The sequence below is a fragment of the Ptychodera flava genome, chromosome 4 (genome assembly GCF_041260155.1).
Source record: "Ptychodera flava strain L36383 chromosome 4, AS_Pfla_20210202, whole genome shotgun sequence".
NCBI classification, from domain to species: Eukaryota; Metazoa; Hemichordata; class Enteropneusta; family Ptychoderidae; genus Ptychodera; species Ptychodera flava.
In genome coordinates, this window is record NC_091931.1 from 10,626,786 (window position 1) to 10,650,839 (window position 24,054).

Below are 24,054 nucleotides of genomic sequence, written 5' to 3' on the forward strand. Positions count from 1 at the left end.
TTTGAGGGGTGGAAGGATGAATCGTCTTTGGAAATCTCAATCTAAACGTTCATATCTGAGATATGATTACATTTTCATATCAACAAAGAAATTGTAAATACCCAAATCTAAGTAAAAATAGCAGATGCCATAGTTATTATGTTTAAAAGCAAACAATATCTATGTGATGACAAGTCACCTTCCCTTTACAAAGTTGTGTCGACTACATCAAGAAAGTAGGCCAAAGGTTAAGAGGTCATGAGGAGAGGCGCGAACATCAGAAAACATGGCAGACTCTGGTTCAAGTGAGGACGAAAGCAAACAATGTGTAAATATGGAGATAAGTGTTATAGAAAGAACAAACAGCATCTGTCTCAATTTAAACATCAGAAAAGAAAGGGCGACGAGGTAGGTAGACCTAGCTTATCCGTACCAGAAGTGCTTGCAACGTTGCTTGAATAAGTGAAATGCTACATATTTACTGCATTTGGTCGTACTGATTTTACTGATTTATCACTACTGAAGACTCAATACTATACTTCACGAATCTTGTCGTTTATTGGGTTTGGAATTTGTTCAAACACGTCGATCGCGTTCCATAAACATTGGGCGTGCGTTGGGCATCGGTGTTTCTTCTGGGAGCCGCCATTACCGGAAGTTGGTAATCATATCAACACACCTTGTCCAAAGGGAGGTATTCTGTTAGTCGCTATTCAGGCTAGTACCACGCTAAGAACAACGTCGATGATTGGTCAATAAACGACAATAAACATCAGAACCAATAATATCCTAATAACAGCTATCTTTTGAACAATAATATCATAACAAATGATATAATTAAGCAATAATGGTCAAAATCGAGTGGTTATACCGTCGCTGGGTGTGATTTATTAGTCCCCACGGACATCGTCCGAGGGGACTTATAGGTTTGGTCATGTCCGTGCGTGCGTGCGTGCGTCCGTGCGTCCGTCCGTCCGTGCGTCCGTCCGTTCACGCAGATATCTCAGAGACGCCTGCAGCGATTTCATTCAAACTTGGTACAACGATTACATCATATGTCATACAGATGCACGTCGATTTGTTTCCTGATACGATCCAATATGGCTGCTAGGCGGCCATTTTATTACGATTTTTTCATGTACAGAGCAATAACTCAGGCATGTTTCAACTGATTTTATTCAAAGTTGATACAAGGACATTGACCAATGTCATAGATATGCACTTTAATTTTTTTTGTGATACGATCCAATATGGCTGCCGTGCGGCCATTTTGTTACGATTTTTTCATGTACAGAGCCATAACTCAGGCATATCTCAACTGATTTTATTCAAAGTTGGTACAAGGACATTGACCTATGTCATACATATACACGTAAATTTGTTTTGTGATACGATCCAATATGGCCGCCAGGCGGCCATTTTATTATGATTTTTTCATGTACAGAGCCATTACTCAGGCATGTTTCAACAGATTTTATTCAAAGTTGGTACAAGGACATTGACCTAAGTCATACATATGCACATTGATTTGTTTTGTGATACGATCCAATATGGCCACCATGTGGCCATTTTATTACCATTTTTTCATGTCCTGAACTACAACTCAGACATGTATCAAGCGAATTTATTCAAAAGTATTTTTATCACAGACCTAATGAAGAGGACTCTATCCTCTCTGAGGGCCTGTAATCAAAGTACCCATTAACAAGTGGGGACTGTGTCATCAACGATGACTTGTTGCTATTATATCATAACAGTATATTGAAATTCTGGCGCGGAACGTCATAAAAGGACTTTTCCTCAAGCTGAGAGCTAGCATGGCTAGTGCGCATGCCAGCCGTGGTATATCACCAATATACCACGGTTCTTTTCGCGTATCAACCAATCAGATCACTGTATTTGCACCATCAATATACTGCCTGGTATGATATAATATGATATAATTGTTGATATAATATGATATAATTATGATATAATTGTTCCAAAAGATAGCTGTTATTAGGATTATTATTGGTTCTGTTGTCTATTGTTGTTTATTGACCAATTATTGACGTGGTTCTTTGCGCAGTTCTTAGCGTGGTACTTGCCCGAATAGCGACTAACAGAAACCTCCCAAAGGGGTGCGCTTATTTTCACCTCTACAGGGCCATCGGCATTGTAGCGCTAGTGGTGAGCGAAGTCGCAAAAAACCAAAAATCACCGACCGCCTCACCGTAGCGCTACAATTTTGCAGCTACACAGGCGTTATGTGGACTGGGTAGTTTGTGAAAGTGAAGTTTATGCTGTGAGTTTATGCTGCGTTCCGACGTTCTGATGCGTAGCCTTACCACAAGGCTACGTACTGCATACATGTAGGCTACACTTTCACAAACTACCCAGTCCACATACGCGTGTGGTCCAATATTAGCAATGCTACAAGCACCTGTAATTCGTACGATCATTGGCTTCTAGTCTTGTTTTGGTTTGGCCACGGTCCCTGTTGCGTTATCCAACCAACTCTAACGTAAACTAGCACAAAATACAAAACTTTAAATGACCAAAACAAACCATAGAGGTCTATGAACAAACGAAGTAAACAAGAAAAGCACAGAACAGGTAGCACACCCTGGCCTCAGCCTTCGAGTTTTGAGTACTGGTAAATTTTAAGGCCGAGGCTATTGCCACGTGTGTGGCAATAGCCAACTTGGCTATTGCCACATGTGTGTCAATAGCCACCTTGGTTATTGGCACGCTAAGATTTTGAACAATAAGTACATTTACTATCTTGACTGTTCACTAGTGAGTTCATACCTTTTGCGATAATTTTAGTCAAATTCAATCACATTCTGTTGCTTGGGGAGAAGAAGTACATGTATTACATGGTCGACCGGCCTGGCCTAATGAAACGCGCAACGGACATCACCCGACCATCGATTCTTGTCTCACATACCTTTAACTGAGAGCATTCGATTACTGAAAACTGACCACCTTCAAAGGCCATGTCCTGGCGATCAGTCACAATCAGGGTGCGCTAGATGATTTTCATTTGTTATGGACATATATCTGCTATTCAGACTGATATTATATTGCTTATTTGTTTCTAATAAATAGTAATAGTTGTAAGTAACTTGGTCACATAAAGAAATATGGCATATAGTGTGCAGGTTTGGTTGTACATCCACAAAAATGCCTTTAAAAACTGTAAAAAGTAGCGTTATGCTGTTTCACTTCAAAATGTACTTAATTTCAAAATGTTTTTTGGAACACAGTGTTAAAATTGTGGAATTTTTTGCTCACATATGTTATTGCAGAACACCTAACCTTTCTTTCACAAGTTATTTCATGTGATTATGTGCATCGGAACAGAAACTGTGGTATTTTTACCAAAACTGTAACATCGTTATGTTTTTTGTGTTTGATGACCATAAGTACATATACCTTTAGTTTATATGTAGAAAAATGGATAAAATATTGTAATATTGAATTTAATTCCAACCTCAACATCCATAGCAAGCATTTTATACACCAAAATTTAAATAAAATTGCATATTGTATTGTTTTGTGAATAAATGAAAATGGAGATCGTTGTGGTCGGAATTTCTTGTAGCGTCCGTGACACACTCATATCTTAAGGACAACAGGAGTTGTAAAAGATCTGATGTCACAGGCCTAAGTGTCGATACATGTAGGTGCCTACCTTCAATAAACAAATTATGTAATTACTGTCCCTTGCGTTCACTATTAATATTCCTAAAATATGGAAATGTAGCATCCGTGACAGTGTAGCGTCCGTGACGGTGTTTACTACATAGTCATAATTAATAACTATTTAAAACATTTTAAAGCAGTTAATCCACTGAAACATATAAATACTAGTGTGTATTGTGTGTCATACATGGAGTTGGGTTACAAAATGTCTTCAAGGCATAAAATTGTAAATTTGCACAAAATTGATTTTTTAAAAAGTAATAAAACACTCAAAAAGTTATGTTGAGCATCAACTGTAACACTTAGATTGGTGTTTTTAAGAATGCAGTAATTATATTGAATATGTTATTAGAATTCTAGTGAAAAGAACAATGAATTCTGTGCTGTATATGCATTTATTATTTTGTATTCCATTTCAATTCATTATGTCACGGATGCTACAATAAAATGCAAACATTGTTTTTCAGATTATAAGCCAATCTAAATGTGAAATAACCACCACATTTTATTGTTTTGTTATCACATTTTGAATTTTAAAAAATCAAGGGGGTAAGAAATGACATTTGTGTTAACTCTGTCTCCACCACTTTCACATATTATGAAGGCAGAGAGTACGAACGTAAAGTTGGTGTCATCCTCATCCTCATCCTCAGGTGACCTTTCTAGCTGACGCTAAAATGACACTACTCAGCATCAGCTTCAGCGTCGTATCCAAAGATTGCCAAGGTTACGCTACCCGATGATGGATAAATGATAAAATTCGCCCATAACTTAAGAAAATAACAACTCCATTTTTTCTCAACTTTCTTTTGAATCCTAAAACTGGTTCGCAGGTAATATTTTATCGTTAGAATATCTCATATGGACTAGTTTTTTGGAAATGTTCGTAATTTTCAGTCCATGGATCCGTGGATGTGTTTGTTGGTATCCTCTCAACTCTTGCGTTAAGATTTTCCAAAAATTGGTGCAAAAAAGGTATACATGGTCCGAAATGTGTAAAAATCGCCACCATGAGAGGTGATATGAAAGCCCTAATTATTCAAAGGACATATAAAACAATTAACTGGTATAACTATGACTTGAGGCCTGAAAAGTCAATGTATTAAACATAAAACCTTTGAACTTTCAGGAAATTAAGGGCTAAGAATGTTGCCTTATAACTACAAGGTGAGAAACGGATATTGAGAGGAGGTAACTAAATATTATGAAATGCAAATCCCACTGTGTTTTAATTAACATTTACAGTGATATGAAACTTGGAGCACATTTTTAAAGTCGTTTTTACACTTATCATTCCATCAGACGCATTCGGGAATAATCGGATCTGACGCCGGTGGAGCTGACGCTGTAGCGTCATCCTCATCCTCATTTTCGCGTGACCCCTGAGGCTGAGGATGAGGATGAGTATGACGCCAACTTTACGCTCGTCAGAGAGTACAGATACATTATAGAACAGAGGTCAAAGGTTGGCAGACTACATCTCTGATCTCCAGCCTCACCTAGGTGTGTGTGCGCCCCATCCTGACAGGTGTTAGAACAGCTGCAAGCCATTTGGATTTCTTGGGTGGTGTGTCAGATACATTGTAGCAAATTTTATTGTGGGACCACAGGTCAAAGTTTAACAACCTGTCTCTCTAGCCTGATCTAGGTGTCTAGTTTTATCTTGGTTTTACACTTTAAGGCGCAAGCAATGTTAACTTCTGTGTTTTTTGACGTATTGAAAGTTTATTACTGGTATAGACATTTTTCACATACTCCAACTGATTTTTGCAGTAGTTGCTATAGCTTTCTTGTTCAATTTAAAGAAATTGTCAATGTTTTGACACAATTTTCACAATTTAAATGTTTGACAGAGAAAGGTTTTGGAGAAAAGAGAAAGAAAAAACTAGATTGTTAATTGCTTTTTATATTTCAATTGACCTAACTTTCAAGTTTGATTTTGGTAGCATCCGTGACAAAATTACATGTCATACTAAACAGAAAATATTTCAGAAAGAAGTTCATTTTGATTACACTGAATGGTATTAATATTGTTGCTATAGCATGGTTAATTCATGACAATAAAACTTTTAAGTACAGCTTACCAGCGGAAGGACATAGAGAAGTTGAAAGTCCTATTAAAAAATATGATCAATATTGTTGTATTTCTCACTAAACTTGAGGTTGTGTTTATTCATGGAAAAATTAAGTAAATCATACCAAGTATAGCTTATTTTAATGCCAATATGCATTTTTTATATTGTAATAACATAAGAAAGCATTAACAAATCATTGTTTAAAATTTTATAATGACATTTGTGTTTCATGTACAACATTTCTGTAGCGTCCGTGACACTGCGTCAACCATATAAAACAATGTGCACTGTGGTAAAACTAATGACGTTTGCTTCACCAAATTTTAGGAAGATATGCCCCATACCATAACCTTTCAACATATTATTTAACTTGACAGTTATCATGAACTTGAAATTTTGACTTAAGTGACACACTCTAGCGCACCCTGATTGTGACTGACCCGTTAGCGAAGAAATGGCATGGAAAGGATAATTTTTCGGAGTTTTGAAGGAAAATACTCATACTAACCTATCACGCTACCTTAAGATGATTTTGAGTTGTCAGTTCACATACTCTTATGTTCAAAATTATTCCGCCAGGTATCGGCTGTTAACAATTATGATGACAAAAATCCCACTATTTTTCAAAATTCACAATATTATTTTTTCTGAACTTTATTATCTACTATAAAGAGTCAAAATACTTCCACTCATAAAAACCAATAGCAACCAGTAACAAAACCCGATTTGAACACTGCCTGAACGTGAATGGGCCTGGGCAGCGTTTCCGTTACAATTTCATAACTTGCGTACGATTTTACCCAACTGACTTTTTATTTGCGTAAAATGTATTCAAAATGTGCACGGTAGGAATCAGTATCTGAAGTGAGCTGGGCAGTCTTTCTGTAGAACTTGGGGGGGTTTCCTGTACTGCGCATGCTCTAATAACAAAAAACAACAACCTGGGGATTCAAGGTGTAGCTGAACGTTTGCCATGCCGTGATACATGTCCCGTATATGATCGTTGAGCAGCCCAATGAGATCATGTTCAAAGAAAATACCTTCTGACTACATAATTATTGTTTTCAAAGGGCCAACAAAAGCAGATACTGTTCAAAGTCCAGCGGGACCTCTCAAGAATGCAACCCGACAGAGTCTCAATGGTCACCCATAAACCACTTTCCAAATAACATGCGATGTAATGACCATTAACTGTATTGTGTTACCAACAACGTAGACTCGATCGATTCTCGAATTTTTTGCATCTGTAGTGCCATTGTCTGTACAGAACTGATTGACCTGACGTTTTGTGATGATGAAATACAATGTTGCATAAAGTGCTGCGGTCTGCTAAAGTCTAAAATGTTGCAATATCATGATAAATGTCACTTGCAAGCAGGTGCATATGTTCTATTTTTGTCCTGCATTAAACCACGTTCAGGCAATGTAGTGTGGGCCGAGTACGTCGTCTTCAAAAATTTCTTACGTAAGTGGTGGTCCATTTGGACCACCTACAAATTGAATTTGGTGGTCCAAAATGAAAAAGTGGTGGTCTTTGGATGCAAGACCACCGTTAATTTCGAGCCGTGAATCGTACATAAGAAAAACCTTTTTGGGTGGAGCCTTAAGGAACTCTTTCCCTCCCCGGACCCCATGTCTATGTTTTCAGTGCACTGATTGATCCCAAAAATTACAGCAAATAGTTTCACTATTTATGAAATGTGACGTTTAGTCATAGTGAGAAATAAACTAAAGGCACCGCTTCGCGAAATCCCTGTGATTCAGTCTTTATGTATCGCCGGGCTTCACGAAGCACGAGTTGTGCACGAAGGGACTCGGCAGGCCGCCATGTTGTTTGTTTACACAGTACAGGTAGAAGAGACCTGATATCTATCCTTGTCAACGTCTACACTGACAAGTACATCACAAACAAACTTCTATTACACTGACGAGTACATCACAAAGAGACTTCTAAAGATCGATGCAAACTGTCCCAACGCGACAGTTAGACGCGGGTTGCACACAAAGACAGAAAAAAACTTGGCACGTGCATATGTATTCAAACCATAAACCATTTTGGTACTACACTAACTAGAACTATGATGGACACTATAGCCGTTACACCATTCTTTTACGTAAATGTTTTCGTCAAATTGTAGCACAAACCATAGACAGCAGATGTGAGCAACTGTCTATGAAAACACAAGCAAATTTATGATCACTTTGTATATCCTCTATACTTGTTACTAATGTAGAACGTTTTGGGGAAAGTGACAAAGTTTAATATTGAATTACGGAAAAACTCTTACCTTTCAATAAACCAGGAGACACAGGACAAGATGAACATGATGAACATCACAACACATTCACTCAAAAAATGCAAAAGAAGAAGAAAAAAAGACATGGTTACAAAAAGCTCAAAAAACATGATGTACTATACACTGACTCTCAAAAAAAACCTCAAATGCTAAATATGATATACTATACACTCACTCTCCGCAACAAAATCAAATGCTGAATATGTCTATCTCTTACTTTGTAGTTTGACTAAACGAGGGCAACTGGCGCACAAAAAATCAAATGCTGAATATGACTCTCTCTTACGTTGTACCGGTAGTTTGACTCAAATGCTGAATATGACTATCTCTTTGCAGTTTGACTAGACGAGGGCAACTGACGTATCTCTGGTTGTGGTATTGGATTCACTAACAAGCACAATGCATAATTAGCCTATTACAGGAAAGCTTTTTACACCAGCCAATCAAAGCGTTGTTTTACGCATGACGTCGGAATGTAAGACAGTCAATGCTCTCCGCAATGGTATTGGTACTTGTCAATGATTGGTCCGTTCCTTCACAATTCATTATTACACCAACCTATGACCTTTCTTGAGTTACAGGTGACTGTCCACATCTGACAACCAATGATCTGGTGTGCGTCAGATAATAGTGTTGACAACTGTTGATGCTTTTCAATGATTGTGTTCATCACCGCTTCATCGCCTACATTGAATTTTACATCCGTCTGTCATTATGTAATTGAACAATATTGGTTCAATTTCAATGATTTGTACATCAGTGGTGAATCTGACATTAGGGACTAGTTGGTATTCGCATTAAAATATGCACAAAAAACGCATATCGCCTTGACTTGATCAATGGAAGTTTAACGGCAATTAGATTGAAAGGTTATAATGTAAAGTGAACCGGGAGTCCGCCAACTCGGATCCTTCAATTGTGCCCAACTCACAGGGAACAGCAGTCAGTCTATGGTGTCCCTTGGCATGGGGTTCTTTTGAAACGCTTTATCTTTTTTTATTATGGTAATTTTGACTGAGATATTTCAAGTAAAGATTTCAACTCTAAATCGTCTGACTGCTTTCTTCATTACCAACAAGTCCTTATCTCCTCTCCAACCTGTGTACATACCACTGCACTCTAATTGCTCCGCAAACTTGCCAATTTGCTAATCGGCTGTCCGGCTGTCCGTAGCGGATTAATTGATTGAGTCAACACCACAGCCGTCCCACTCTTATTATGGTGTTGACTTAATCAGCTAATCCGCTCATACAACCGATTAACAAGTTGGCTATATGTGTACTGGTACACCATTAGGCTTCCATGAGTTTTCAGCTCACAATTATTTATTATTTCTCAGTATATTGATGAAATTGATCGCTTTGTACAGTATTGTAAAGAAAATTACCTGCATCATAATGTAAAGAAGACCAAGGAAATGCACATTGACTTTAGGAGAAATGCGAAAAAACCTGACCCCATTTTAATAGACGGGGCCGAGGTTGAGAGAACTAGTACATATACATATCTTGGTACAAGACTAGATGACATACTGAAGTTTTGTAATAACGTTGATTTTTCATAAAGAAAACTAATAGTCGCATGTATTGCCTTCGTAAATTAAGATCATTTGATGTTAATCGAAAACTCCTTTCCATGTTTTACAATGCTTCAGTTTTGAGTATTCTCTCCTTTGGCATTGTCTGCTGGGGTGATGTGATTTCTGTTCATGACAAGGGCAGGTTGGAGAAAATCGTTAAGAAAGCCAGTAGAATTATAGGGGAAAACCAGGCATCCATTCAAGACCTGTATAGCAGACGACTTACTGATAAAGTGAGACATATATTATCTGACACGACTCATCCCTTGTACAATGACTTTGACAATGAACGTATCGACAGGAGTGGTTATTGCATCACCAGTCACTACAACTGTCATCGAACACATGTGACACAGTTAAACATTTTCATGAAACCACTCTCCGCATCGATCACAACATCCCATTCTTTCGTTGTCTTCATCGTGAGGTTGCCTGCAAGTACAAAAAATATCATATTTAATCATTTTTTATTTTCTATGCTGGTTTGTGGACTTACACTGAGGAAATCCTGAAAATTCCCTTTCTTCAAAGCACTTTCGCAGATGATTGCGCATCTCAGCCTGATTTAACATCGGAATTGAGGATCCAAAACAGAGAGACACTATGAAAGCTATTGCAAATAGACCACAGTCAGCACCACCTACTTGTTGCTGAACAGGGACATGATTTACTTGCAGCAATTTGTCTTTAACTTTCAAAATTGCACAAACCTGACACAATACATACTTTGATATTGTCTGATTCATGCTATCATACCGGTAGTAATTGACTGTGTTACCTGTGCAACCTATTGTAGAGACCGTCACCCAATGGCCAGAGTTACAATATAAAATCTGCACCATTTCCTTGCTTACATGCTGGAAGAAAGAGACATTTTGAGCAAATATGGTTGACTGAAAACCTGAAAACATAGGAAACTGGTTGCTTACCAATTGCTGCACTGCATTGATGATGGTATCATCAAGTCTACCGCCACTCTCAAGAGTACAGTGACAGTCCATGGTTAGTCTCAGCTCTGGAATCCAGTCAACCTTGTACCTTGATCTTCTTTTTGTATATCCAGTTTTTGACGTTTTTTCTTCAAGGACAACTTTGAACTTCTTTGACGTTTAGTTCCACTGGTGGACTGACCAGAAAAACTCAAGAATAATTTGGTCGAACCCTTTGGTCTTCCACAACAATTTTTCACAGCTGAAATGAACAATTTATTTCGAACATTGTGAATATCAAAACTTTCACCCAAAGTACCGGTATTTGATTCAATGTTTACAGTCTCTGGAGAAGACACAGGTGGACTTACAAATGATCATTGCATATATAATTTTCCCTTTCTTTTGGAATCACTATAATAATCAGAATTTCTATCAATATCACTGTTATTAGCTATCTGATCAACACTGTCACAAACATTTTCCTCAACCACATTTGTATTGGTCACAATTTCAACCAGTACATTTGTTTTCCACGAATGCAACAAACATTTCAGTGTTTCAAGCTTCTCAAAGAATTCCTTTTGTCCACAATTGGCTAAAAATGATACAACCTCTTTGGCAGTTTCATTTGCCAAATGAAACTTCTGGCGCCCCGTCATTGATCCAACAGCCGGTCCATTCTCTTCCTGACAACTGTCACTGCTTCTGGTATGTGTGGTGATGCATTGTCTTCTTCCTTCTTCTTGAGGGGATGAGATCTGAAATGAAAATCTCAACACCTTTGTCTTGTGTAACGGCATAGATGTGATGAGAAGGCAACATGTACATACAATAATGTGAGCAGGTACATTTTAACAGATCCTCACTGACTGTGTGTATTCTTTCTCTCCAACTTTCGCACTGTATGCACTGCCACTGCTTTGGTCACTGCCAAATTTCATATTTGTTTTTCTTTACTTGTCCAGTTGAGTTAATGTAAAATCAACTGCTGGGGCAGTGCATACAGTAGCTGTGTGATAGAGAGTTGAATATCACTGACCTGTCTGGTATCCAGCCTTGTCTTCATTATCTGAAATGAAGCATAGTTAATGTTAGTTGCAGTGTGCTATGCTGGCAATTAGACCAATGATCTGTAAAATAATTTATGAATGATGGTGGAGAATTTTTTGTCAATTCATTGTATTTTTCCAAATAATCTGTTTCAACTTTCAGAACATGAGTAAACCATTGATAAGATAGTTTTCATGATATCAGACTTCAGAAGTTTTTTATATCATCCAAATCACTGACTTTTTCCTTGAAATATTTTATAACATGAAGAGTGCACAACGGAATTCTGGCATCAGGCATCATGCTTTTGATAGCCAAAATTTCAGTGAAGTGGGAGACTGCAGCTGGTCCACTTTCCTGCTAGAAGATTTCAAACTGTTAGTTTTCTGCTGAGAGGGCAACTTGTCTGCTTCGATGCAAGAAAGAGTTTTAACAGTTCTCTCCTTGGCAATGGGAGAGGACAACTTCTGGTTTGCATTCCTGCAAGAAGATGTTCCCAAATTAGTTGTATTTGGAGTGGGCAACAGCAACTTCTTGGTATCATCTTTCCTGAAAGAAATAGTTTTGACATTAGTTTCCTTAGGAGTGGTGGATGGCAACTTATTGTCAGCTTTCCTATAAGAAACTGAGGCAGCTTTCAAAGCTTCCTTTGAAAAGCAGGCTGCTAACAAGGCAGCACAACTTCTATTCAGGTGAAGACCATCTCTGGCAAATAGACGTCTTCCATTGCCAGCTTCCCTGCAAAAAGAATTGACAGAGTCAATGTATGCAGCACCAGGTAGCTGTTTTCCCAAATCCTGTAAGAGAGAATTCAGAGGCAAAACATAGTCATAGTTAACATGGTCTATGAAGTCGGGCTCCAAATCGGTTTAGCAACTCAGATTCCTCTATAAAACAGATGAAAAAAAAAATCTTGGTCATTGGCAATACAGCTTTCACCTGTTGGTTATAGACTTTCACTTTCTTCAGTACATCTGCAGGTGCTTCACCAAAATTGTTGATATTTGCATGCAAAATAATGAGGTTAAGCTGGTGAACAATATCCTTAACAAAAGTTGAACATATGTTCAACTCGTCTTCCAGGGAAAGACAGTACAACTGGAGTTGAACCATAAACCGGAGCGACACAATCCTGCAAATACTTAACCATTGAATCACCTACAATCAAAGTAGAAAAGCTAGCCATGGTTATTAAATGCAATTGAAATGCAATAAAGCACAAGAGTACTTAGAAGTACTGAGAAGTTCAAACGCAGTGTTCTGTTCGATGGAATTAACTCACAAAACTGCTGGCACAAGGGTTGATTCTTACAGCTGAGATGACGTGTAGACAGTCAGATCTTCAGATGAGAAGGAGACATTATACATGTAACTCTGTGCAGGTCTTTAAATACTCTCTGAACCTATTATCATAATCATGACACTTAGTCTGTGCATTTCATTGGTTCTCTGACAAAAATTCTGTCATTTTCCTGTTAAATCTCTCTTTTTTCAAATAAAACCTGCCAACTTACCATACAGATTTCTTTAGATATCCAAACCACCTTTGATGAACCACCCCATCCATTTCACAGCTCCCTAGCATCTGTGATGCACCCCTGTACCGGTACACGAACCGCCTCATATATTTTGCCTCTTTCCCTAACACTATTCATACACTATTCATAAAACAGTCACGTGGGGTGTCCCTAAAACAAAGGTGTCACTATTATGAGAGAGTGCCGATAGTTCAGAAAGTGCTGACATCATAGCACTTCGCTCGCGCCTAAAGAAGCCCCCGACAAACATTTGTCGACAACAGAAATTCTGAATGATGTCATCAACCAGCTGACTGACCGGCTACGTCACATGGTCATAGGTCATTGCTCAAATGTGTATGGCTGCCCAGCTTAGCCTTCTCGAGTGAGTCCCGGTCGCCAAACCATTTTCTCTTCTGCTAAAATTAACAAGTTTTGAGTTGCTTTGTTACAAATTCATTTATTTTTTCATGATGCATTCTCAAACATGCAGTATACTGTCTATCGCAGGGCTGCCATTTAATCGCAGGGACTGCCGACCGTGACTGGCCAGTCACCCGCCTTGTCGACCAACCTCCCAAGCGTTAAACACAAGGTGAATTGTGGTAAAAATTATTTACAGCAATTTCTACTCAAACTAGGAAATCTATCACCAGGAAAATCTTACCGTGGCAATAGCCAACTTGGCTATTGACACGCGCGTGGCAATAGTCAAGTTGGCAATTGCCACATGGGTGGCAATAGACACTCTGAAATTTTAAACCTGTAAACAATGATTTGAGTTACTAATACTATTTCATTCCAAAATTTAGCTCCTGAAATCAGGAATGAATGTTGACCATGAGAACCAAAAGCCAGTAGAATAGAATATGAGCTTGATCTAGTATGGTACATGAATGACAGTTTGCTCTTAAAGGGACAAAGTCGGCCTTATTTCATGAAATTTGTTTGATACGAGATACTACTTACTGGTATATTGTTTGACATGTTGATAGATACTGAATGAATGGGTTGACCATGCATAATTTTCGACCTCGGTTTAAGACATGATACATGAAACCATGGTGAAAATGAATTAATGGTCATGACCATTAATTCATTTTTCGCCATGGTTTCATTTGCCTAAAACAGGGGTCAAATATATGCATGGTCACCCATTCATTCAGTATCTTTCAACATGTAAAACAAAATAAGTAGTATCTTGCATCAAACAAAATTCATGAAAAATGGCGACTTTGTCCCTTTAATTTAAAAGTAATGTTTGGAGAAATACTTGGAGGGCTTGATTATTGACTGTCTTGTAAACATGATTCAATTTAAACTGGTTTGCTTGTTGTTCAACAGACAGCCAGTCTATTTTTTTGAAATGCTTAATTGACACATGAGTTCTTAGGGGTAAATTAAGAACAAATCTAATTTATTTTGGGAGCCCTGCAAGTTTGACCGTGTACACTTTGTTAAAGGGAAACAGTCATCAGAACTGCACATGTGCGAGTTTCTTGTTTACAAACAATGTATTTCACGCATGATATCTAGATTAACCTCATCATCATAGCTGCAACATTTAAATTGTATGGTGCAGATTATGATAGACATTTCAACTTTCATCAATCACCATCGTACCTTGGATACAGTGTTTACATTGGTCGTATTGGTCCCATATGACCTTTGAGCACAGTTCCGATGACCGTATCCATTTAAACTTGAAAACCACAAGTTTTGGAAAGATAAGATGTGAACCAGATTTAATAGAACAGTTTCAGACAAACTGATCAACTTAAGTTTACCAAGAAAAATCTTATGATCAACTGTATCAAAAGCTTTTTGTAAATCTTACAAGACCATCCCCACATACCGGTAATTACCATATCCATTTCTGTATGAATATAATCAGTTAACAGTAGGATGTGAGGAATCCAGATTAAAACTTGTACAGAATATTTGAATCCTCAACATACTTGAACAGTCAGTCATCATGTACTATGTTTTCGATATCCTTGGAAATAGCACTCAATATTGACACAGGCCAATAATTACTGACTTCAGTTTTACTGTTCTTTTTGTGCAATGGGACTACTCTTGCGTTCTTCCAATCAGTAGGAAATTTCCCGAATTTCAACGACAAATTGATGATACAAGATAAAGGACATGCAGTGATATTGGCAGCATTCTTGATAAACCTGGTCAGAATACCATCTAAACCAGTTGCCTTTGAAGAATTAATGTTTTGAAGAATTTTGCAAAGGTAGTCCTCCCCAACAACAGATAACTGAAAGGAGTCAGGCCGAGCACTTTGTTCTAACAAATACCTTGAAGACTAGCTAAATTAAAACAACCCATACATGTACCAATTGGAAATTTCTCAACAAGGCTTGCAGTGATAGTCATCAAGAAATGGATGTGTTTGGGCCGCTTGTGATTTATCAAAATTAATCAAGTCTCCATCACCTTGACCCCTGACTGTTTTGCAACCACCCCTCACCCTAGTCACCTTGATCCCTTCATACCTTTCTTTTGGCATGAAGAAGACAAACTTGTATCATTATCTCAAAGGCACATTGTCAGTTTTGTTTGATGCTCACAGCACTTTGGACGACTTTCGTTGAAGCATAGAGGGTAGGAAGGGAGTAAACGTTGAGAACTCACTGCATCACCATACCATTGCAGTGCTGTTTATATCCCCCCCACCCCCACCCCGATCTTATCTCCACACATGCTTTGCTAGAATTAGATTGGCAGCTATGGCTGCCGATTCAGTTTGTTGTCGATTTCAATCCTTGTCACAAAATCAAAGCTACTGTTACTATTGGATATGTGGTGACATGTAATGTTGAATTTCCACATTGTATTAAAATATGTTATACTTCTAAGAAGTGATAAAAAGTTTTAAACGGATGAAAATCTGCCCATAGTAGGCCATGACTATCGCTGGTGACTGATACATTTTCAGTCATTGGACGTACTTGTACAAGGCATTTGTTGACAGTTTGACTGGATATAGTTATTTACTGAAATGTCAGCATTTTTCTGACTTAGAGGAGAAAGACATGCAAGAAAATACACAATTTGTTCGATGCCTAGAATTCTAAACATGACAGAGAATGACGTCTGAAGATATCCATATGACAAACAGTATAAAAATGTATAACTTTGCAAAGTTGCATGTTCAGATTACCATGCAAGAAATATGATACTTTTTACATCAAATATGAATGACTTTAATACAGCTTATAGGCCACCGCAAACTATGATGAGATGCAAATTATGTACCACACAAGAACGAAAAATCGGCTGTCAGACAGACAGTGGCTTTAGGTTCCGGTAAAGGTAGTTGATATGAGTATCTGGGTTGCTTTATGAATAGAAACCAAGTTGGATTGTTCACTCATGGGATGGGATGAGATTGGCAAGGGATTAAAACGGCATTGCAGCGTCCAGGCAAGCCATCTCTACATCCAGTTGCTCCAAAATGCTTTATCACATGATAATCAAACCGTAATATTTTAAAGCTTACATATGATATACGTCCATCTACATGTACCTGTAGCCACAGTCCCCCTGGTGTAGCCTTATCTTTGTCTTATTGAACAGTTTTTGTGAGGGCTAATATATTTTCCCCTATAAGATCAACCAGCATACAAATCACATACACGTAGCATATGGAATGCAAAATTTTGTGCTACTAGCGAAGGTACGGTAGGCTTGGCAAACAGCTCAAGGAAATGCAACTTTGTATCGATTAGCCATCAATCAGATAAATTAGGAGTGAATGGGAAATTGAAACTCTGCACCAGTACATTAGAAACCAACCACAAGCATGATCAAATATGTCGATTTCATGGCTCGGGGGGTTCTAAACTTCAGTATCCTAACAGTAAAATTTTCGGTCAAACCTGAGAGCACTCTAGGGTGTGTCAACTCTCTCTTGTAAAGTTTTGAACAAGAATATGGTCACAAATCAGACAATTACAGGGAATCTGTGACAAGTCACAATCATGACCAACATCATACGGGTATGTTGGCTATTGAAAATGTGGCTGCTGTTCTAGGTTGATGAACCATACACTGTACTGCATGGTCAAAGTACCGGTAAATCTATGAATGGATAGTTTAGATATTAAAAAGGCTTCAATACACTAGTACAATTTGATTTGTCAAAAGAACCAGTTTCTGAATACAATTTTTGTACGGTATACTAGACTGATTTATTGCGTGTCAATGTGAGCAACTTTTGATAAATTCCCATGACTTTCCAAAGGGTTCCGAGGAAAAGCCAGCTAAGAAAGCCAAGAAACAAAAGTCTGAAGTTGGAGATGCTGAATCAAGTTCAAATGAAGAGAAAGTGGAAGAGAAAAGTGAAGACGTGGTGGAAGAACCAGAAGAACTGGAAGAACCTGACAAATCAGAAGAAACAGAAGGTAAAGATTCTTTGATTCTGTACTGTCAGTGTCAATGACATGAACCAATTGTTCCATAATTTGGAAAGGAAAGCAGTTAGTTCAGTTCACATTATTAGCTCATATTTGGTTTTGTATATAAATACCAAAAAGAGCTTATATTTCACAGAAATGTTATGCGTAAGGTAGAATGCACCTCAGGGACAGATATATTCAGTCTTTCAAATTTCTACAATTTTTCTAATCTACAACTTGTGGGGTCATTTGAAAGCCCTTGGAGAAAGAAAAACTTTCGAAAAGCTAAAATTTTATTTTTACCCCATAGAGTTAACACAGGGATGGCCGCCATTTTGAATATCAAATATCACAGAATGTTGGGTATTTTGTTTCGCTAGTTCCAAACTTTGCACGGTGACCCCCGATTTTTATTGTTGATTTGGTAAGAGAATGGTTGAAAGTTTCATTGAGGAAAGTTTGAGCAAAACTTTAAGTTTTCACTTTCGAGGCGTAACTACCTTAACACAAAAATATGTACGTGTGTACATTGATAGAAATTGATCACAAGTCTGTATTTGTTGGGTATAATTTTTTGTGTTTGTAAGTTTTAGTTTTCTTGTTAAATTTGTTTTTGTTATCTAGTGTGATTGTGCATTTTTTTTCCTCCTGTGTGCAGGTGGTGACTCCTGGCCACTTTTTTCTGTGCATTGTATTGTTCTAGCTTTGTTTGTCATGTTTCATGTTGTTCTGCTTTGTATCAGTTTGTATGTTCATTTGAGGGCCCTGGGAAGATAAGCATCTTTACTGAAGCTTACCAGGCTACCCTCGTTAAACAAGGTTTAATAAAATAAAATATTATGAAAAAGCACATTTAAATATACAACTCATTCCCTTGAAACCTGTCTCAATAGGGCTAAGTCTGCAAATTAACCCAGTACATTTAGCTGTAACCTTTGATAAGTTTTTCACTATTTTTGTTTTGGATGTCATTGTAAGTTTTTGTTCTACTCCCCAAAGCGTGTTGAAAAACCTGCTATTTGGCTTGCTAACACAGAGTCTATACATGTACATTTACCGGTAGAATGCAGTGTTTGATGATCGCATTTGAATTCTAATCTGGACCAGAATTCACTTGTGAACAATAATAATGCAGTCTACATGCAAATGGCTGAGTTGACAAGCTGAATATTGTGTATCTCAACACGTTCTGAGGAGTAGAACAAGAAACTATAGTTGACATTGAAAACAAAAACTTTGAAAAGGCCCATCAAAAGTGACAGCTTGTGGCCCTTCAAGTTTACCATTCTGGTCATTGAGATTTTGTTTATGAACACTGACCTAGAAATCTGTGTCTCTGTGCAGATGTTGATGAATCAGACTCGCCTCCAACTCCATCGGATGTGAGGGAGGAAATCAAGGTCAAGTTTAAAGTTGGTATGCCAGAAGATTTCTATGAATTCTGGGAATTCTGCCAGAGTTTGGACAAAAAGAATCCAACAGGTGGGTAATGAATGATAAGATACATGTACAGTATACACCAGTGTTTCATCCAGGATAGCATCAACAGAGGAGATTTTCCCTCTTTACCAGAAAATTTAAGGGGATTTCTCCAGTTCGTGTGTTCAACTTGTATCTCTAAGGTGTGACTGGCACCATTGCATTGGAGGGTGGTCCCCCTTGACAAATTACTAGGGGATGCCAACATCCCCCTGTCTAGATGAAACACTGATACAAAATGTGCAACTATAAGCACTGTTGCTGGTTTGTTTGTTCACTTCGTTGGTGGCATGAACGCTTCAAAAATGCACTATATAAATTTCTTATCATATTGTATTGTATGATATTGTAGCGTATTGTATCATATCATATTTTTTAGATTCAGAGGTAAAAGTGTGGTTGTACTTTGTGTATTCTGAAAGCAAGAGTCTGGTGCATATAATTGTCTCCAGCTGTCAAAAGGCAAAGAAATTCTTCAAAAAATAATTTCTATTGTTTTTTTTACCAGCTGCCTTACATGCGTTAGGTCTGGAACTCGTCGGTCCATTTGACATTCTTGCTGGTAAATTCAAGAACCACAAGGGTAAGAAGCCATGTTACGTGTTACACTGGAGGTACTTCTATGACCCACCGGAGTTCATGACGGTTGTCAAGGGAGATGACAAGAGTCAGTATCACCTTGGTTACTACAGGGATGATCCCAAAGAGATGCCGGCATTTGTAGCTGCCAATTCAGCCGCTGAAAATTGCAACATCAAAGCCATGGGTGAAAACCTATTTGCTGCAGTCAAGTAAGTAACAATGTACCTGAGGCTCTCTATGCTCACTGACACAGCATTGACTCCTAGGTCTGTCTGACACTGGAAATCCTACATGTTATAGCCACTGGTATAGATGTACCTGATGCAAAGGAATTTCCAAATATTCCTCAGTTGAGTCAAAGAGTTTATGAGTTGAAGGGCACAGGGGTGAGTAATATGGCAGCTTGATTGGTAGAAACATGTTCACCAAAATATTGATAATAGATCATAAAGTAGTAGGGATATATAGGGTTAAATATTTTTTGTGACAAACAAAAAATCCCTAGACCCATTTGAGTTCCCTGAGAGAAAGTAACATTGTATTAAAACCTGTAAACAAAGATAATACTGTTGTGATGTAAGCTGTACAGAGAAAGAAAAGAAACTTTAATTGTAGAAACCCTAATATTTAGTTTCAACACAGCTACTCAGTATATTTCAGTAATAGCATTTCCAGGAATGGAATTTCATTGCTACATGTAGTGAAGAATTAATCCACTAATTCAACAACTTTCCTAATACCGCACAGACAGGAATACAGATCAGTTTTTGTATGGTTTCAGAATGTAGGTGCTGGTACCTTGGTGGCCTGGGAACCTAGAACCATGCTTGCTCTGCTAACATGATTGCGTTGATATGCCTAGGGGAATCTAACTAAAATGACTGGGGAACCACTGTAAAATGCACCGACCTTTCCAACGCCACTGCAGATCTACTTTATCTGCATATTATGTTGATCAGACAAGTTGAAATATTAAAATATGAATATACTGTGCCCATTTCTTCCCACCATCGCTAGTCCTAAACAGTCTGCACACAACCATTTTTCTTTTTGCTAACAGAATCCATCTTGATAAAGTTCTCAAGGAAACCAAAAACCAGACGAAGAAAGGGGAAATTAAGAAGCTTGATGACAACTTGACAAAGTGGGCAAAGAAGAGTAAGTTTTCTTTGGAGCCCAAAACAAAGTCCATGAAAAACAGAGACAAGAAAGTGGTTACAAAGACATTCCATGGGGCTGGTATAGTCGTTCCAGTCGTCAATGATGTTGGTTACAGACCACTTCCAGAGACAGATGGTATGTTACAATTCTACAGCTGTTATCTTTACATCTTGAATGTACTGCCGTCTCTTCTGCGATCTTTCCATTACAAACAGTATGCGCCAGAATGTTGAGCAGCGTAGACTTTGTTTGGCACTCACCACTGTTTACCATTATATGGAGAACAAAAGATAATATTATGGCTCCAGTATTGCTTGGAAACACACAATGAAAATAGTTCTTGTGAAAATTATGTGTGGATATCAGAGCTGTCAGTTCATGGTACAGTGAAACTTGTCTATTAAGGACACCTTTGGGAACAGAAAAGTGTCCTTAATAGACAGGTGAAATTCTTTTCAAAGTTTAACTTTGGTTTGATAAATCTGTCCTTAATAAAGAGGTGTCCTGATTAGAGAGGTGTCCATAAGGACAGGTTTCCCTGTATGTGTAATGTCCGATGTTGCCATTGACAGTGGAATTAAATAGTTCGGACGAGTATTCATTTGACAATATTGTATGCACTGTGTCATGTCATGTGAACAAAGCTAATACTTTATTTCCAAGCACTAGTACTTCAGCGGAAAAAAGAGAAACTCTACTGTTTTGTAAGACAGTCATGACATAAAAATATTACCAAATGTTATAGCTATTTTCCCTCTAACTCTCTTTTCCGTGTACATTCTTTCCCATAACAGCATCCCTGAAGAAGATCCTGAAGAAGATAGTTGACAGCACCACAGATGATGAAAGAACCAAGAACTTTGATGACCTGCAGGAGATAATAACCCTGGTACAGTTCGCTAACGATGAATGTGATTACGGTGAGGGATATGAACTTGGAATTGACCTGTTCTGTAACGGATCTGCATACTTCCATTCTGCCATCGACAATCTACTCCCCTTGGCCTATACTCTGCTTGGCAGGGATGAGTATGCAGAGATTATAACCAAACATTTGAAACAGAGAAAGAAGACAAACCTCAGTCAGTTGGTGTAGAACTGAGGAACTGACTACAAACCTTTCACTACAAGACTTTGGTATTTACATGTACCTATCATTTTCAATAGGATTGGTAGACCAGCATGTAAATGTACACACAGGGGAAAGCAGTGAAGGGGTTCTATTCACTGTGTTTTGGCTGTAAATCATTATCTGGAAAACTTGTTTGCCTAACCATTCCAATTTGTGTGATGCAAGTAACATCATACTGTCTGATATATTGCTTCTCAGAATCAGTCATGTTCTGCTAGTCAGAGATCATGTTGGAACCCAGCTCTGACACACTGAATTCCCAAGAGTTACGGTGGGTATCTCACCTGTTGCATCCCTACCAAATGGATGATGATTACAGTTGATGGGAATTTAACTTGTCATGTTATCACAGTTCGGACACGACACAAAGTACGGACAATGTTATGCATGCACTGCATTGAGCATGGGGTTTGCATGTTCCGTGTCACTGCTTCAGACCAACTATCAAAAATACTCTCAGCATCGATGATAGGAAAGTTTGTGACATTTCAATTTGAGCCTCTTGCAGACAATGCATTCGATACGATGTACCTCCGGTGATCAGTGTGTAGTGCCAGGCTATACAGTATGCAAAAGGAAACTGTTAAAATGTAGATTGTTGTTTTTATTTCATCAGAGGAAAGTGTCACATTTCTAGTTATATTTTACTGAATAAAATTTTTAAATGACATCAGTCGTTTTCCCAACATGATACTTCATTTTGTTGAAATACAAGTCATGTGGTATAAATACTGTCACGAGAATAATCTGATACTGTAGTAAACTTGTGAGCTTTCCAATAACCTTTGACTATGATGTCTGTATGCAGTAACAGTTTATCAAAACCAATGTAATTTTTGAGTCTACACTCTATTCACTAACAGGCAGTTGGATAGTCTGGGTGACACTTGTAAATTGAAAAGCTATGTCTGTTTTTCTTTCAATTCTGTAATACAAAGTTTTGTCATAATTTGAGCTTCCACAGAAGAGTATCAAACTTTGACACTGTCCATAACTCACACAGTACAGTCAGTGTGGATCAAAAATTCTCACACATGCAACCGATGCCTAATATTTGTCACCATCCGTACAGAGTGCATAACGCTCTAGAATGAATATTAACAATTGACACTAAGCTCTTATCATTACATTTGCATACCTGAATGAAATACTATTATATGATGCCGTTAGCACTAGATGCCTGTTTACAAACATTACAAAATGTTGTCCTTGGTTAGACTAAAAGATCTGTTATTTGAGAGTGCCCTTGAGTGACAGATCTTTCAGTGTAGTTCTTGGTGTACTTTTACAATTTACATGCAGTCAAATACTGTTGCACCAATACAGTGTAGTAAAAATACCTGTTTATTACACTCTCTCAGGTTATTATTATTATTATTATTATTATTTTATTTCTTAAAAGTGCACTACACTGCGTCTCAGTGGTCTTTACAAAGACTAAAAATGTATTTCTGAAAAGATAAACATAAAGAATAATATGGGCAATCAAATTCATAAAACAAGTAAAACTGTTTGTATACTACATATAGGAAAACTTTATCTGTGAATGTATCAGTAATGAGCATAAACTGCTGCAGTGAAAGTAATGGTATCTATCTCTTGAATACAATAGCATGCAAGTATCAGTGCTGATGTCTGATGGTACAAGTTTCATTCTCTCAGTCTTTCATTGTGGCTTTCTGCATCACATCCTTGCCTGTGGAGAAATTGAAAAGGGGTCACATGTCTTCAGTGAAATGAAAACATTGTTATCTCTAGCAGGATGTACATCTTGTACTTTGAGCTGCCTGTGTTGTTCAATGCACAGCACTATTCATAACTCTGGCACACACCACGCTGTAGATTTCCCACCCTTAAAATAAATACACATTTTGAATTTGCATTTCAGCTTGTTTTGACATCTCTTAAAATGCTTTTGGTTTTTTATTTGGCATGACTACAGAAATCATAGACTCTTCAAGCCGAGGTGTCTGTCCTTCTGTCAACATCAAAGACGTCGATGAAACACAGTAAAAACATTAATACTGTGTAGTTCAGCGTCATCTATACTCTTGCTGTACGACAGTATGATATGAATGTACCGGTATGTGCTATAGAAAACTAATGGAACATGAAGATGCCTCAGGCGATACAACTTACAAGCGAAAGTTTCATTTTCATCAGAGTACTTTT

At 37.8% G+C, this 24,054-nt stretch overlaps 2 protein-coding genes across 5 annotated transcripts in view; one reads left to right on the forward strand and one right to left on the reverse strand.

Annotated features, from left to right (window-relative positions):
* The first annotated feature begins 215 nt into the window (after positions 1-215).
* Positions 216-22,555, forward strand: LOC139130880 (histone PARylation factor 1-like). The gene is made up of 6 exons (XM_070696689.1): positions 216-387; positions 17,375-17,534; positions 18,873-19,010; positions 19,516-19,798; positions 20,650-20,885; positions 21,545-22,555. Exons 1-6 carry the CDS (start codon positions 304-306, stop codon positions 21,844-21,846), a joined length of 1,203 nt encoding a protein of 400 aa, XP_070552790.1. The 5' UTR covers positions 216-303; the 3' UTR covers positions 21,847-22,555.
* LOC139130881 (NPC intracellular cholesterol transporter 1-like) overlaps positions 22,466-24,054 on the reverse strand; it is a 110,185-nt gene continuing 108,596 nt past the window's right edge. For all 4 annotated transcript variants that reach the window (XM_070696690.1, XM_070696693.1, XM_070696691.1 and 1 more), the window contains exon 9: positions 22,466-23,578. In XM_070696690.1, coding sequence (XP_070552791.1) covers positions 23,541-23,578 — 38 coding nt within the window. In that variant the 3' untranslated portion in view covers positions 22,466-23,540. The remainder of the gene's footprint in view (positions 23,579-24,054) is intronic.

Excerpts from the sequence above, each read along its gene's own strand:
- LOC139130880 (XM_070696689.1), top strand. The coding sequence starts at position 304 with ATGTGTAAATATGGAGATAAGTGTTATAGAAAGAACAAACAGCATCTG. Across the intron at positions 388-17,374 it reads AGAAAAGAAAGGGCGACGAG|GGTTCCGAGGAAAAGCCAGC; the intron begins GTAGGTAGACCT and ends GACTTTCCAAAG. Across the intron at positions 20,886-21,544 it reads ACCACTTCCAGAGACAGATG|CATCCCTGAAGAAGATCCTG; the intron begins GTATGTTACAAT and ends TTCCCATAACAG.